Source organism: Macaca mulatta, chromosome 7, assembly GCF_049350105.2.
Source record: "Macaca mulatta isolate MMU2019108-1 chromosome 7, T2T-MMU8v2.0, whole genome shotgun sequence".
Taxonomy (NCBI): Eukaryota; Metazoa; Chordata; class Mammalia; order Primates; family Cercopithecidae; genus Macaca; species Macaca mulatta.
In genome coordinates, this window is record NC_133412.1 from 48,816,572 (window position 1) to 48,832,949 (window position 16,378).

A 16,378-nucleotide genomic window follows, 5' to 3' on the forward strand; every position below is an offset into this window, starting at 1 on the left:
AGGGTGTAAAATAGCATTTGGCAAGTCTCAAAGGAGAAGCAGGAATTTATCAGGTAAAGTAAGGTTGGGGGAGAAGGGGGGCTTTCGAGATCGTCCAAGGTACAGAGTGATGTAGAGGCTTGGTGTGGTTGAGTAAGAAGTTAAGAACAAGGATGTGCTGGTGGGGAGGCTGCAGGTAGAGGCCAAAGAAGGAAGGGCCTTGTAAACCTGGCTGGGGGCTGGAGTGGTCCTAGAGGTGGAGAGGAGCTCAGGAATGACCATGAACGTGGAAGTATGGGGAGGAGGGACTGGATGGGTAGAGATCAGGTAACAGCAGATTGGGAATGAGGACCAAACCATGGACTGTGGGCTGGAGAAAGTGGGACAGAGTCTGGAAATATTTCTGAGGTAGAACTGGCAGGGTTTTGTGTCCAATTGGAGGAGGGCAGTGGGAGATGGGACCACATCTGTATGGGCCAGGAGATTGAGAATTCATGATGGAGCAGGTGTTCATGTCCTTATTAGGTGACAGATGGAGTAGGAAAAGCCCCTAGGTCACCCTGGTAGATATTTCAACCAGGTTTTTTGGAATGTAGATCTGGTGCTTGGAAGAGAGTTTGGGGGCTATCCGTGAATAGGGGAGACATCAGCATAAAGATCATTGCTCGCGCTACAATGTCTTCCCTGAAAGAAGGTTTGGATTAAAAAAGTGGAAAACCAAGAATGGAACTCCAGCATTTGAGGGGAAGGGAGAGGAGGGGAAGCCAGCAAAGAGACAGACAGAAGTTTAGAAGAACCAGGACAATATGGTGTCCTGAAAGTCAAGGAGAGAGAGCATTTCAACAAGCAGAGGATAGCTGGGGGTCAAATACTGAGTGGATTGCTTTGAAGAGACAGAACTGTTCTTTAGACTGTCAGCTTCTTGACATTTAGGCACATGGAGTGAGGAAAATAGTAGAGGCATCAGATCACCAGCCAAGTGGCTGAACATGGCATGTGCTGCTAGGGAGAGGAGGTGTTTGATGTTTCACAAAGCAGGTGGGCAGGAGACTAAGCCACTGGGAAATTTGTCATTTGTTCATCCATGGGTTTATTCACCTGTCCCTCAAATATTTCCTGAGGGCCTGCCAGGTGACAGACTTTCTGTTAGAGAGAGTGGGTAGAACACAAAGATAAATAAGACATAATTCCTGCCCTGGGGAGCTCACAGTGCTGGTGGGGAGATAGCTGTGTACAAAGATAATGACAGTGCCAGGTGGTAAGTGCTATGGAGAAGGGTGTGTACTGGCCTTGGAGAATGGGAGAGAGACTGCTTGACTTGGATGGGAAAGGTATGCTCATAGGAAGAGGAGAAGAGAGAGCATTGGAGCTGAGAGAACAGCCAGGCGAAGGTGGGCAGGGAGAGAGGGCGTGTCCTACGTCTTGCGTGGTGTGAGCATGGGGGGACAGTGATGAGTTGAAGCTGGAAAGGAAGGCTGAGGCCAGATGGTGACAGGTTTAGGATGCCATGGCAAAGAGTAATTTTGGATTTCATCTTTTGGAGAGTGAGGACCCAAGAAACATTGGTAAGCAAGAGAGTAACACAATAGGGCTAGGTTTTAAGAAAATAGCTTTGGTGGCCAGACGTGATCATGCCTGTAATCTCAGCACTTTGGGATACCAAGGTGGGCAGATCGCTTGAGGTCAGGAGTTCAAGACCAGCCTGGCCAACGTGATGAAACCCCGTCTCTACCAAAAATACACACAAAAAAATTAGCTGAGCATGATGGTGTGTGCCTGTGATCCCAGCTACTCAGGAGGCTGAGGCAGGAGAATCGCTTGAACGTTGAACTCAAGAGTCGAAGGTTGTAGTGAGCCGAGATTGTGCCACAGTGCTCCAGCCTGGGCGACAGAGCGAGACTCCGTCTTATAAAAAAATACCTTTGGTGTTACAGGGAAGCCTGAGTGGGTGAGGGAAAGGCTAAGGCAGGGAATCTGGGTAGCGTCAAATCTCAATCCATTTGCAGCCTCTTTCACTCAGCAGGTGTTTGTTGAACACTTGCTGCGTGCTCTGTTCTGTGCTGGATGCTGATGCTTTCCATGAAAATGCTTTCGGCTTGCCTTTGTTAAGCGGCCTGCTGATCTCAGGGGCTTCCTGGGGAGTGCTGAATATTGACCCAGATGCAGACAGCCGTCACCAGGCAGACTCTTCTGCTGGAAGATTGCTGTTCCCCAAATGAGCCTCGGGGTCCAGAAGCCAGCACTCTTTATTTCATGCATTCCTCGTTATTTTGACTGTCCTAGTTGGCTGGGGTTGCAAATAGCCACTTGCCGTGGAGAGCATGAAGCTAGCACAGAAAAAAACCACACCAGGCACTGCACAGAGACATCTGCTTCCGTTTCCTGAGTAACTGTGCAGCAACACAGGGCCGAATGGGTACAAGGCACATGCTCTGTGTTATTCTCTAGTTATAACGAAGTACAATTTCCATGTGGCTGGTGATGAAAGAGTCAGGTCAATTTCAGAAAGAAGAGTGTTTCCGATTATGCAGATCACATCCAAATGTTTACCTCATTGCATCTTAGTTTTGGCTGGGCCCTGCTTTTGAAGATCATGGAAATGCATCCGGGCCTCCTTTGCACTGCATTTAGGGAAGATCTGTACTCAGAGCCTCTTCGCTGGCAGTGGGGAGCCCTGGGTACAACCTGGGATTGCCTCTCCCTGTTGTGGTACTTGAAGCGAATCAATAAGTAGCAATAAATGTAAGCGTGCTTCCAGCAGAAATCAGAGGCTGTTAGCACTGGAAGAGACTCAGCCCTTATTAAGTCCAACCAGCTCATTTTACTGATAAGGAAACTGAGGTCCTGAGCCACAGACCGGCTGGCCTCAGATCACAAAGAGAGGGACAGCAGACTTGGGACCAGCCTGCAGGGTCCAGTCCAGAGCTTCCCACAAGTCCACCCTTTCCTCTTCTTTCATCTTTCTACATTTCCTGTTTGCTGTTATACCTCTTTTATTAAAAGTATACAGTATTTCCAGTGGAATCTGCTTAGTTTACATACCATGTGAGGGGCAGTTCTCAGTCCATGAATGTTTCCTTGTCTCATATGATAAACTCTGAGTTGGCCTCAACTTGAATGGCAGAAGTAGAAGGGGTGGTTCAACATGCAGGAAATTTGAGGGTAATAAAATCATGTGGCTAGAGCATTTGGGGGCTAAGGAAGTAGCAGCCTATGGTACAAGTCCAAAGCCTGGAGGGTGAGCTCAGTTTAGCCCTTTCATCTTTGAGTCACACATAGGGGTGTCCAGTGGCCAGTGATTCTCAAACCAGAGGATGCATTCAAATCACTGGGGAGATTATTTAAAATGCATATTCAGGGACTTGCCCCAGAGGTTCTTATTCACTAGGTTTGGTGTAGGAGCCAGGAATCTGCATTTCTCAAGTTATACATCAGGTAGATTGTGTTGCTCTTACCTTGAGAAGCATAGCACAGCAGTAGGAGAAATAGGATAGGGGCATGTCTATGTGTTCAGAGTATACACTTAATAACATATATTTGGAGGAGTATTATGGAGTTTGTGTGTCTGAGATCATTTACTGTGAGAATTTTCCAACTGGGAGGACACAGGTATTGAGAGAAAGCCTTTGGGTAGAGCTGGAAAGTGCAGAACACCAGACTCAGAACTGCTTAGCTGCTGGGTGGCTGCATGTCAGTGGTGCTTTGCTCTGAGTGGTTCACATTTTCTCTAAAGCGTGGCTTTCTCATTCCTCATTTATCTTGGTTTCCCTTGGCCTCTACCCACTCCTCCTTCGTTTTGGTTTTGTGCAAATACCTCATTTAACTAGTTGTTCCTGAAATGCATTTGTAGAACTCATTTACATAATAATTACTATTGGGGCATTTCTGATCCAATCATCAAGGCTAAATGTATTGTGCTCCCGTCTTCCATATTGTGAGGTTCTCACACTGATACTGCAGCTGCTGGCATTAACATGAATGCTGACAGGTAAGATGTGGGGCCGTTTGCAGTGTGTCGTGTCAGAGTCTAGATAGTTGATCAAGATGTAACATGAAATCGTCTGTCTCAGAGAAAACCACGGTGATAATCCTGAATTTAGATCTGGCTGGAGTCTGGAGATTCTTTTTTTTTTTGAGACGGAGTTTTGCTCTTGTCGCCCAGGCCGGAGTACAATGGCGCAATCTCGGCTCACTGCAACCTCTCCTCCTCCCTTGAAATGTAAGATTTCACTGGTTTCTAATTCTCTTTCTACAAAATAAACCTCCCATCTGTTCTTCATAGAAAATGGGTCACATGCAAAGTCTGAAATTCTAAAGTCTCATGTAACGTCTAAAGTCTCCTCCTTCTGGTTCAAGAGATTCTTCTGCCTCAGCCTCCCAAGTAGCTGGGGTTACAAGTGTGTACCACCACGCCTGGCTAATTTTTGTATTTTTAGTAGAGACAGGGTTTCACCACGTTGGCCAGGCTAGTCTCGAACTCCTGACCTCAGGTGATCCACCAGACTCGGCCTCTCAAAGTGCTGGGATTACAGGCATGAGCCACGGTGCCCAGCCAAGTTTGGAGATTCTCTATGAAGTGGTCCCACCTCCCTGAGCTCCTGCACAGGCCCCAGGTTGTCCTAGCTGAGCAGCCAGCTATATGTTCCTGCTTTCATTTGCTCTCAGTTTCCCAAAACTTTGTTCTCAGGGCTCAAACTCCAAGGTGTATTTTTGAAACGTTTGCTTTAGAGTGTTGACTTGGTTATGGGGCTAAAACTAAACCTACTTTTTCCAGTCTCTCTTAGAATGAGACTTTAGAATTTCAGACTTTGCATGTGACTCGTTTTCTATGAAGAACAGATGGGAGGTTTATTTTGTAGAAAGAGAATTAGAAACCAGTGAAACCTTACATGATTTCACATTAGTACAGAAACCAAATCCATTGAAAACATTGAGAGCTGTTCCTGGTTATGAATTTACTGGTGGCAATGAGAAATTTCCAGGGTTTTCTGTGACAAGACTATCACCAACTCTTATTTCACTCTGTGCCTCCCACTCTCCACAATCTGCTCCAAATCTTTCTCCATTTAATCTATTTATTTTTATTTATTGAGCAAGCAATATTGTAACCATGACTGAAATTTTTTAAATTACAAGGAAACTTACCCTGGGTCCAGCTTCAGTAACAGATCGTATGTTTTCATTTTTCCACATCCCCTTCCAGGCTCTGTTCCTATGCTACAGAATCTTTACATTACTATAATCATGGTGTCGTTATAAGTTTGTATTTGACATTTTTCAATTAATATTGTATTACAAGACTATTTCCATATTGGTCTGTATTGTTCATGTTTATGATGCTTTGTGGAGTCATTTGACCCTCATTTATTTGACCATCCTTATATTTTGGTCATTTATGTTCATTTCCCATAAAAAGGCTATGATGAAATAAACCCTATCCACAATTGCTCTGATAATTACCTCTTCTGTTCTCAAAGCTCGCCTGCTGTCTCTCCTGTGAGCCTCTGATTCACTTGGCCCCATCATGTTTCATGGAGACTATGGTTCTCTAGTTACTCTGGCTGTGGTCAATTACTGCCGCTAAATGACTCTTTCTGCCCTGGGCTCGCTTAATCATGAGGCTTCTGCCAAGTCCAGACCACCTCTCCCAGCCTTTGCTTGTTCCAGTAGCTGCTTTCTCTCCTCCAAGTCCTGTGCCAAAGGCAGACCCAGTTCATTTCACATTATCTTGATTACCACATTTTATGTGTATATTATAATATTTGCAATCATTTAGATCAGGGGTTTCAAACCCTGGGCTGTGGACCAGTACTGGGCTGCAGCCTGTTAGGAACCCAGCCGCACAGCAGGAGGTGAGCAGTGGGCCAGCGGGCATTACCATCTGAGCTCCACCTCCTGTCACATCCGCAGCAGCATTAGATTCTCATATGAGCGCGAACCCTATTGTGAACTGCACATGTGAGGGATCTAGGTTGTACACTCCTTATGAAAATCTAATGTCTGATGATTTGAGATGGAACAGTTTCATCCTGAAACCATCCCTACACCCCCCCACCACATCTGTGGAAAAATTGTCTTTCATGGAACTGGTTCCTGGTGCCAAAAAGTTTGGGGACCACTGATTTAGATATCATTTAGGGTTCTTTACTGCAAGCAACAGAAACTAACATAAGCAATAGGGAATTTACAATAATGAGTCTAGGAAGCAGGTGGGAAGTGAAGCACATCAGATAGCAATTGCACAGGATTGGTCTCAGCATAAACAGCGAGTTCAAAGGATTTGCTGCTGGAGCCAAGGACCCAAAGACATTTGGTCTGCTGGCCAATTTGCTGGAAATTCAAATTCCAGGGAGGAAGTGTCCATTGACCCACATTGCCTACCTTGGCTTTAGCTGGTAGGACCCCTGAATACATTCCCACCACATTTAATCCAATGTGGAGAGGTGCCTAAAGACACAAGGAAAGGGGAATGCTGCCCCATATATACACCTTCCTATGGATATATATTTATGCAAAGGTCCCTGCCTAACATTAACCAACACCTCCATAGAGCTGATCTCAAAATGTGGTCAGTTAGGGCATCCAGCTCCAAATCCAAAGCCTTTGGGGGGATTTCCGTTTCCCTCTAACACCGTCACAGTCTCTTGCACAGCCCAAGTTGAGTTAAATGGGAGGGGGACTACACTGCTTCTCTAACTTCTCTAGATGCTATTTCTTTTTTTTTTTTTTTTTTTTTTTTTTGAGATGGAGTCTTTCTCTGTCGCCCAGGCTGGAGTGCAGTGGTGAAATCTCGACTCACAGCAGCCTCTGCCCTCTGGGCTCAAGAGATTCTCCTGCCTCACCCTCCTGAGTAGCTGGGATTACAGGCGTCCACTACCATGCCCAGCTAATTTTTGTATTTTCAGTAGAGATGGGGTTTCACCATGTTGGCCAGGCTGGTCACGAACTCCTGACCTCAAATGATCCACCCGCCTCAGCCTCCCAAAGTACTGGGATTACAGGTATGAGCTACCTCGCCAAGCCCCGGAAGTCATTTCTGTTTCCTGCTCCCTGGCTCATGCCCCATCATGACTATTTAGAGAGGCACCATAATATCAAGCAGTAGTTTTTAAATGAGGAGGGGGATATCAGATTTGGAGGATTTCATCCAAAATACATGGCCCCCTTAACCTCAGCCTCACCCCATGCAGGGCAGGTCATAATCTCTGGGGGGAAGGGTCACAGCATGGCATGTGTGCTTTGAACAAGCTCCTCTTCTGTTATGTTACCCTGACACCCACCTCGCCCCCATCCTTTAAAACCTCCAGTGAAGCGGAGAGAGCAATGATTTGATTCTAGGGTTGGATCTGTGTCTTACACATTATAAAGCTTCTGAATGGTAATGTACATTCTCCCAATGAAGGGACAAAGTGGAGATTTCCTCTGTCCCTGCTGGGGGTCTGGGGGCATGTTAGATGCCTTTCCTAGCTATTTCATTTCATCTACCGAGCAATACTAGCAGATTTGCATTGTTTTATCTCACATATATTTTCAAAGCCCACATCATCCACTAAACCACACGGACATTCTGAACCTCCGTGACTACATCTGCAAAATGGAAATATACATCCTTAAAATGAATCTTGTGAGTATCAGAGGGTTTGTGTTAAAGCAGTTAGGGCAGATAAGGGGTATTTTTGCTCGTCCACTGGGCTTCTTCTGTCGGTAATCCTCCAGCATATCTCTTCCCTTCCCTCAGTGGCAGACCTTACCTCTTTCATAGAAGGCTGAAGCCATCCAATGTGAACTTCATCCTCCACTCCTTTCCTTACATCAGCATGTTGTTTTCCATAATGGAAGATCTCTTTTGTTTGTTTTCTTTTTCTGATCATTTAAATAACTTTACCCTAGATTTTCTTAGGACCCACCAGTCTATGGGTGATATGGTTGTGTCCCCACCCAAATCTCATCTTGAATTGTAGGTCTCACAATTCCCATGTGTTGTGGGAGGGACCTGGTGGGAGGCAATTGAATCATGGGGGCCGGTCTTTCCTGTGCTATTCTCGTGATAGTGAATAAGTTTCACGAGAGCTGATGATTTTATAAAGGGAGTTTCCCTGTACAATTTTCTTCTCTTGTCTTCTCTTGTTGTTCTCTCTTGAGATGTGCCTTTCACGTGAACTTCCACCATGATTGTGGAACTGTGAGTCCAATAAACCTCTTTCTTTTGTGAACTGCCCAGTCTTGGGTATGTCTTTATTATCAGCATGAAAATGGATTAATACATTGAGTATAAAGTCATTCAAACACAATCACTCCAATTTTTTGTGACCTTCTGTTCACATGTACACAGTGCAGAATCTTAGCCACCCCTTAAGGTCACTCTAAGCCTTGCTGGAAATCACAGGAGGTATCCTGGGTGCTCATGAACTGTTATGAATTTTTTGAACTCTAGAAACAAACTCTAAGCCTCAGTTTTTCATCTGTAAAGGGAGATGATGATAGTTTCTTTAGGTGGATGTTTTGAGATTAATTAGATAATATGTTTAAAGTAATTAGCCTTTGGTTAGCCTGCATTCTGTTACTAAATAAATGGTTGTTATTGGTGTCACTGTCAAACACCTACTAATAGGCCTTGCCAGCTGCTGCAAGGTGTCGATGTGATTCCCCAGGGCAACTGGCTAGTATAGGAAGTGGTGAGGGGTGGGTGAAGAGACACACTGCATTCTGCCTTATCATTCCTACTGCCTTGTTTGGTGGGAAAAGATTTTCTAGTTGGGCTCTGTTAGTTGCCAAGGTCAGAAAACTACTCATATTAGATTGAATCATATGAAAGTATTAATCATATGAAATTGCATTTTTGTAGATCAAAAATAGTCAAATATCAGTGATTTTTTAATGTTTCAACTGAGCACTTAAAGAGTGATATCAACAAATAGGTTTATTCTCTTATACTGTCCTATTTCTTGTTTTGTTTTTTTCACTAATTAATATAGTGAAAAAATGTATGGAGAACTGTCCATTTTAACAGATATAAATCTACCTCATCCTACCAGATAAATTACATTCCATTGTTTGGATAGATTTCATTTTAGCCAAGCTCCTATTCATGAACACTTAGGTTGCTTCCTTTTATTCATTGTTGTTCTTACAAAATATGATGCAATGTAAGTCTTTATGTGTATATATATATATAAAACTTTATACAGTATTTTTGAGTATATCTGTAAGATGAACTACTAAAAGTAGAGCTGCTGGTGAAAGAGTATGTGCATTGGAAATTGTGATAAGTATTGTAAAGTTCTCTCCCAAGAAGCTGCCCAAAGTTAGATTCTAATCAGCAGTGAACATTCTTGCCATGTCAGTATTGTCAAACTTTATAACATTCGCCAATCTAATGGGTTTTAAATGGAATTTTGGTGCTTTATTTTGCATTATTTTCACTATGTGTGATGTTAAACAATTTTCATATGTTATTTATTTTCTCATTGTATATTAGCTTGAGCTGCTGTAACAAAAAATCATAGACTGGGTGCTTAAGCAACAGGAATTTATTTCTCATAGTTCTGGAGGCTAGGAAGTCCAAGATCAAGGTGTTGGGCGATTGGTTTCCTGGTGAGGGTTCTCTTCCTGGCTTGCAGAGGGCTGCCTTCTCCCTTGTTCTCACATAGTGGGGTGGGGAGTGGGCCTAAGAGAGACAGGGAGAAAACTGGTTTATCTTCCTCACTCTGGCTTCTTTTCTGCTTATAAGGACATGAATTCTATCATGGGGCCTTACCCTCATGACCTCATCTAAATCTAATTACCTCCCAAAGGCCCCACCTCCAAATACAATCATACTGAGGATTTGGGCTTCAGCAGATGAATGGTGGGGAGGGACACATTCAGTCCACAACACCTATGAACCACCTGTTCATACCCTTAGTTCCTATCTCCACTGTGTTGTCTGTTTCTTATTGATTTGTTAGAATTATTTATAAATGAAGAAAACCAGCAGGTTAGGGTGCATTTTAGAACAGGTATTCTGCATCGGTCTTCACATGTCAGTATGTATTGGGGACGGGGCAGCACGCTGGCACATTATAAAGTTTCAAGGTTCAATTATTTTTGTCTTTTACCATGATTTATTATTTGGTTTTGCTGCCTGTCACTAACAGAGGTCCTGTTAGTTCGTCCTAATTTTAGGAATATTATGTCTCGAAACACTTGAAAGTTATGCCATCTTGCATCTTGCCTTACAGAAAACTCCTTGACTATCAGAACAGAAGAAGGGGAGAGAATCGTTAGGAGGATCAGGAAGGAGTGGAGGGATCCTGGGAGGTCGATGCAACTAGCAGGCTAGCATCTCAAGCCCTCGTTCCCTCATATTTTTCTTGGATTGGCTTTTTCTTTCTGTTTCTCCTCCTTCCTTCCTTTCTGTTTTTCTGTGTTTTTGTTTGTTTGCTTGTTTCTGGCTACATACTATAAAAATACAATTCTGGAGCATGTGGTTAGTTTCCCACCACAGGGACTCAAATGGAATTTCAAGTCACTCACTATAATTCGACTATAAATTAGAGAATTATTATGAATAGAATAGGATGGAATGTGGTTTCATGTTTTCTTCCCCCAGGGACCTTGCCCAATTTGGCAATAGGAACTAAATTAAGGGTGGGATTAGTTCTAGGAAGTGGATTTTGAGTATAGCTGCATGTCTAATCCAGCTATTATGGGCAGTGTCTTAGTTATCTGTGTTAATGAGAGATCAGGAGGCGGTGGATAACTGAAATCTCCAAATGTACCAGAAACGTATTTCTGCCTTTGTTCATTTATCCCAATGATCCTTCCACTAGAACAATTATCAAAGTGGTTTTATTTCTACTCATTTTAACCTTCTGTTTTCTAGCAACAACATAGGCAAGGAGGCCACATGCAGCAGGGGGAAAAATGAATACTAGACCAGGAGTCGGGAGACAATTTTAGTCCTGTCCGTGCCCTGCACTAGCCTGAGACCAAGGACAAGTCATAAAGTCTCCTAGGTTCTCAGTTTCTTCCCTCTAAAAGAGCCATATAACATCAACCTCTCTGGGTGGCTAGGGGTGGTGAGGGGCCCTGGAAAGTGGAACTGGCGGTAGTGCTGCCTGTGCTGCAGAGCCGGGCCATTTACACATGTGCAGTCTGCGCAGCATGGGACACAGAGGAGGAGTGCGGCCCATGCCGGCCCATTTTCCTTCTTTGTTCTCCAAGTATAAGCACACTCCATTATTTTCCTAGGGCTCCCAGAATGAATTACCACAAACTGGATTGCTTAAAACACCAGACATTTACTCTCTTGAAATTCTGAAGATCAGCAGTTCAAAATCGGTGTCACTAGGGCCACGCTCCTTCCAAAGTTACTAGGGGGAGAATCCTTCCTTGCCTCTTCCAGCTTCTGGTGGCTCCAGGCATTCCTTGGCTTGTGGTTGCACCACTCCAATCTCTGCTTCAGGAGTCACACTGCCTTTGTGTCTGTGTCCATGTCTTCTCTTCCATGTCTTATAAGGGCACTTGTCATTGGATTTAAGGCCCACCTGGCTTACCTAGGATGATCTCTTCTTGAGATGAGCTATGTAATCTGGCACCGAGTAGGTGCGTGAACAATTACAGTTATGACTGTGACTCCTGTTTCCTCTTCTGAGGTCTTTTCAATTCTCCCCGCCCTCACCCTGCCCAGCCAGGACAGCCAGTCCTTTCCAAGAGCCGACCACAATCTTGTACTGGCTGCATAGAGCTCATCTGCTGCTGGGTCTAAGCCACTTGTGTGGACCTGTGGTGCGTTTCCCCTTGTCTTCTGGGCCTGGCTTAGTGCTGGCATACAGCTGGTGCTCAGAGTATGTCTGTGTAATGAATAAACTACAGTGTGCTTGCTCTTGGCATGGAGCCTGGCACAGTAGGTCTCTGAAATGACCAGTTAAATGAGGGTATAGATCAGTCTTTGGATAGAGCTTTTGAACCTTCTGACATTTTTCACCTCTTCCAAGTCACCATGGCAGCAGGGACATTATTATCATTACTAACAAATATTTGTTTAGTGCCACGCTCTTTGCTATGCACATGGATGGCCTAACTTAAATCCCCTTAGAGCTTACAAGATAGGTACTGGTACTATCCATCTTTAAAGCACAGTGAGCCTCAGAGAGATTCAGAAACTTCCCAGTCACACTGCCAGTGAGAGGTGAAGCCAGCTGGACTTCCTGGGTCAAGTGGGGACTTGGGGAGCTTTTCTGTCTAGCTAGAGGATTGTAAACACACCAATCAGGGCTCTGTGTCTAGCTAAAGGATTGTAAATGCACCAAACAGCACTCTGTAAAAACGCACCCATCAGTGCTCTGTGTCTAGCTAGAGGATTGTATATGCACCAATCAGCACTCTGTAAAATGGACCAATCAGCACTCTGTAAAATGGACCAATCTGCAGGATGTGGGCGGGGACAAGTAAGGGAATAAAAGCTGGCCCCCGCCCCCTCCAGCCAGCGGCGCAACTCGCTCAGGTTCTCTTGTATGCTGTGGAAGCTTTGTTCTTTCACTCCTCACAGAAATTCTTGCTGTAGCTCACTGTTGGAGTCTGTGCCACCTTTGAGAGCTGTAACACTCACAGCAAAGGTCGGCGACTTCATTCTTGAAGTCAGCGAGACCAGGAACTCACCCAAAAGAAGAAAGTCCATGACACCACCTTTAAGAGCTGTAACACTCGCTGTGAAGGTCTGCAGCTTCATTCTTTAAGTCAGCGAGACCACGAAACCACCGGAAGGAACAAACTCGGGACACACTAGGAAGTGTGGTGGCAGGGATGTGAACCATAGGCAGCCTGGCTCTAAAGCGGTGGCCTCTCAACCACTGTGTCCGGTTCCTTGCCGTTCCGTCAGGGAGACACAAGGCAGGAAGTCCGGTCCCTCTGGCTGGAATCCGGAAGATGAAACCGCATAAGAGGTGAGGGCACCATGCGCTTGGAGCTCTCCAAGGCCGTGACACCCAAAGCCAGGGCCGCATTATGGCTTTCGCAGGCCCTAGCCATTTTTGCCTTCGCGGAGCCCTCTTTCCTTCAAAAACCAACTCTAAGCCAGGCTGGATTGTAGTAATACTCATCTTTGAAACAGACTGTGCCTACTTGTGCCTGATGGATAAGTCGACCCTGCTCAAAGCCTTCTTCGGGTGAAGAGAGAATTGGTGTTCTGGTGCCCTAACCCGCCTCTGTCTTCGCAGGTCCCGCAGCGGATGGCGGCGGAGGGCGCCCCCGAGGATGGCGGCGGCGGCGCCCCGGGAGTGTGGGGCGCCTGGGGCCCCTGGTCCGCCTGTTCGCGTAGCTGCAGCGGCGGCGTGATGGAGCAGACGCGGCCCTGCCTGCCCCGCTCCTACCGCCTGCGCGGCAGCCAGCGGCCTGGCACCCCCACGCGCGCCTTCGCGGACCACGTGGTGTCGGCCGTGCGCACGTCGGTGCCACTACACCGGAGCGGCGACAAGACGCCAGCCCTGGCCGGCACGGACGCCAGCCACCAGGGCCCCACCGTGCTGCGAGGCAGCCGGCACCCACAGCCTCAGGGCCGCGAAGTCACCGCGGACAGAAGGTATAGCACGCCCTTGCCTGTGCCCCTCCCCCTGTCTCTGTCTCAGTTTCTGCCCCTGTCCCTGCCCCTGCCTCGGACGCTGCTCTGCACCACAGACAGTGCGACTAATGCACTGCTTTGCCAGGTGGAAAGGAACTCTGGGCTCCACGAAGCTCCTTTCACCTTTTGATTTATTTTGCAGCCTTGTAAAGCGTTGAGGCCACTCCCACCTCACTCTGTGGTTCTGAATAATCTTCAAAGCGAGGCTAATTCTGAGAATGCCCTTACGAAGAATTTTAGGGAGGCCTTCTAGAGGGGTGAAAGCAGGAGGGGAATCCTGTCCTGGTGCCGGGAAGGAGAGATCCTCAGGTTGTGTGGATTAGAGCTGAGGCCACAAGACAAGAAGACGTGTATCTAACCCGAGAGCTGAAATGAGTTGCCAATCCTAGGATAAGTTGAATGTTTGGAGTCTTAGAATGCTCCGAAGCTGTAGGCTTCCAGATTTTGTGAACTTTTCTACTACGTTTCCCCCAAAGTTTTTTGAGTCAACACACTGGTTTGAGGACATGTCTAAGGACCTAAACTGTTTCAGAGTCCATAAAATGTAAACTCTAGAAATGGCATAGTGCCATCAAAATAGTGGTATAGTTCTAAGAAGCATAAATATGCCAAAGTAGGCAGTGCCTTGGGAAAGGCAGGGATATAGGTGCTGAGAAGAGCTTGTCAGTGAGTGAAGCAACAGATATTAACAGATCACTGCATTCATCCCGCAGTATTTGTTGGGTGTCTTAGTGCCTAGGTTCCTGATAGATCCTGGGGGAATACTAATGCAAAAACAGTAACAAAAAACAAACATGGACAAGAACAAAAAGTGTAAGATGTGCTCTCCGTGCTTAAGAAATGCATAATTCATTTGTCAAGCCCTGTTAATGTCCAGCCCTGATGAAATAGATGTTACACATGAGGAATCAGAGGACCTAGAGCCAGTGGACACACTGAATTTTGAAGGTGGTGCTGCTCACCCCCAGATCCCTGCAGTACTCATCCTCCTGTGGGTGCCAGCTGAAGGGGTGGAGAGCTGGATTTGGGTGGGGCCTGAGTAGGAAAGGGGCTTCTTGACAGCCTCTGTGGTTGACAACCTAGAAGAGCTGCCTGAGGATCAGGCTGTTGTTGGCCACCGGCCTGTGCTGCAGGCATTGTGCCTGTGTGTTTTGGCAGCAGGAAATTTTTTTCTTCAAATGTATTGACGGGGGCCAGTTAAACTGTTTACTATGAAGTTCCTGCAAGTTTTTATCATGCTCTTGTGATTTGACAGTTACTGATGAAATAATCCAAATATTAGCCTGGGAGGCCTGTGCTGCCTACAAATGTCATGCTCCTCCCGGCTGATGAAAATCACATTTGCTTATATTCATCAGTCATTAGGTACTTGCATAGTATATTTGACCCCAAGGAGAAATGTCAGCATGTTTTTAGGATGGCTGTCTGCTCCACTCTGTGTTTCGGGTTTGAGGTTTGAGGCAGAGGCTGTTGGAGTGTAGATGTTGAAGAAATTGTTAGGTTGCTCTGCTAGGCAACAGGAAAGTTAATTGGAGTCAGATAACAAATGAAACTATTCAACCTTCCACCAGATATTTATTAAACATCTACTATGTTGTAAGACCCTGGGACATACACAAAGGTGAATAAAAGCCAGGTTTGGGGACCTCATGGCTCTTACTGACAGGCTAGAGCAGTTGTTTGCAAAATTACTATTTTTTTTTTAAGCAGAAGAATCCTTTCTGCAAAATCAATCTTAGATGGAGGCTTAGTTTATGTAACAACACTCGTAAAATCTGAGTTGCTTTGGTTGAAGCCTCAGAGGTATAGAAACCTGGGGTCAAGATCCAATGGAACAGTCGTTTTCAACCTCGACTGACTGTTAGAATTTTTTTTCCAATCTTCTAGAAACCCTGACACCCACATCACACTCCAAACCAGCATCAGAATCTCTAGGGGCCACCCTCAGATGTTGGTATGATTCCATTCCAGCCAAGTTTGGGAAGCACTGGTCTGGATGAAACTCTTTGGAGAATCAAGTTTCCATGGGAAAGATTTTGGGAATCAAATATTGTCTAGCAGAATTTTCCAAGTTTAGTGAGCACGTATCAGAATCACTTGCCGTGGAGTGGGTGGCTTGTTAAAAAGAGTTGCCAAGTCTACGCCATCTCCCAGTCCTAATGGGGATTCTGATTTGTAGGTCAGTTATATGTCCTATGTATCTTCATTTTAAATGCTTCTGATATAGCCTAGAGTTTGAGAACCACTACTCTAGAGGGTTGGAAAAGATGCGCATCTAGATGCCTTCAATATAAGGCCGTCTGATGAGATAGTAGTGACAAGGGCTCCCATGTTGAAGCATGCCTTCTGTGCAGGCATTCTTTCAAATGCATGACAACATTTACAGTTACACAACCCTGTGAGGCAGAAACTATTATTCACATTTTATAAACAATGAAACTGAGGCCGGGAGGAATGAAGTGACTTGCTCAAGATTACCACTTGAGAAGCAACAGCCCTAGAATTCAAAAGAGGTCTGCCAGAGTCTGGCTCTAAAGTTGTTTTCACTGAAATGGGTATTCTGAAAAAGAAGCTGCTGACTTCCAGCCGGTGTGTTCAGAAAAGGTGCTTGGAGGTTGGGCTGTCTGAGCCCTGTTTTGACAAATGGATAGGATTTAATAGTGAAGGCTTAGAATGAGCTGCATCTCTTCCTTGCAATGTTCAGCTCCTTTAACCAGGGTAATCTTCTTTGCATCTAATCCTAGGCATCACGTGAGTTCAAAAAAAAATTAGAAACCACAATCTGTATTCTTGTGGGGG

General features: G+C 45.4%; 1 protein-coding gene across 2 annotated transcripts in view; it reads left to right on the forward strand.

Moving 5' to 3' along the window:
- THSD4 (thrombospondin type 1 domain containing 4) overlaps window positions 1–16,378 on the forward strand; it is a 698,888-nt gene that overhangs the window by 99,926 nt on the left and 582,584 nt on the right. For both annotated transcript variants that reach the window (XM_077939655.1, XM_028851087.2), the window contains exon 4: window positions 13,179–13,540. In XM_077939655.1, the coding sequence (XP_077795781.1) occupies window positions 13,179–13,540 (362 nt within the window). The remainder of the gene's footprint in view (window positions 1–13,178; window positions 13,541–16,378) is intronic.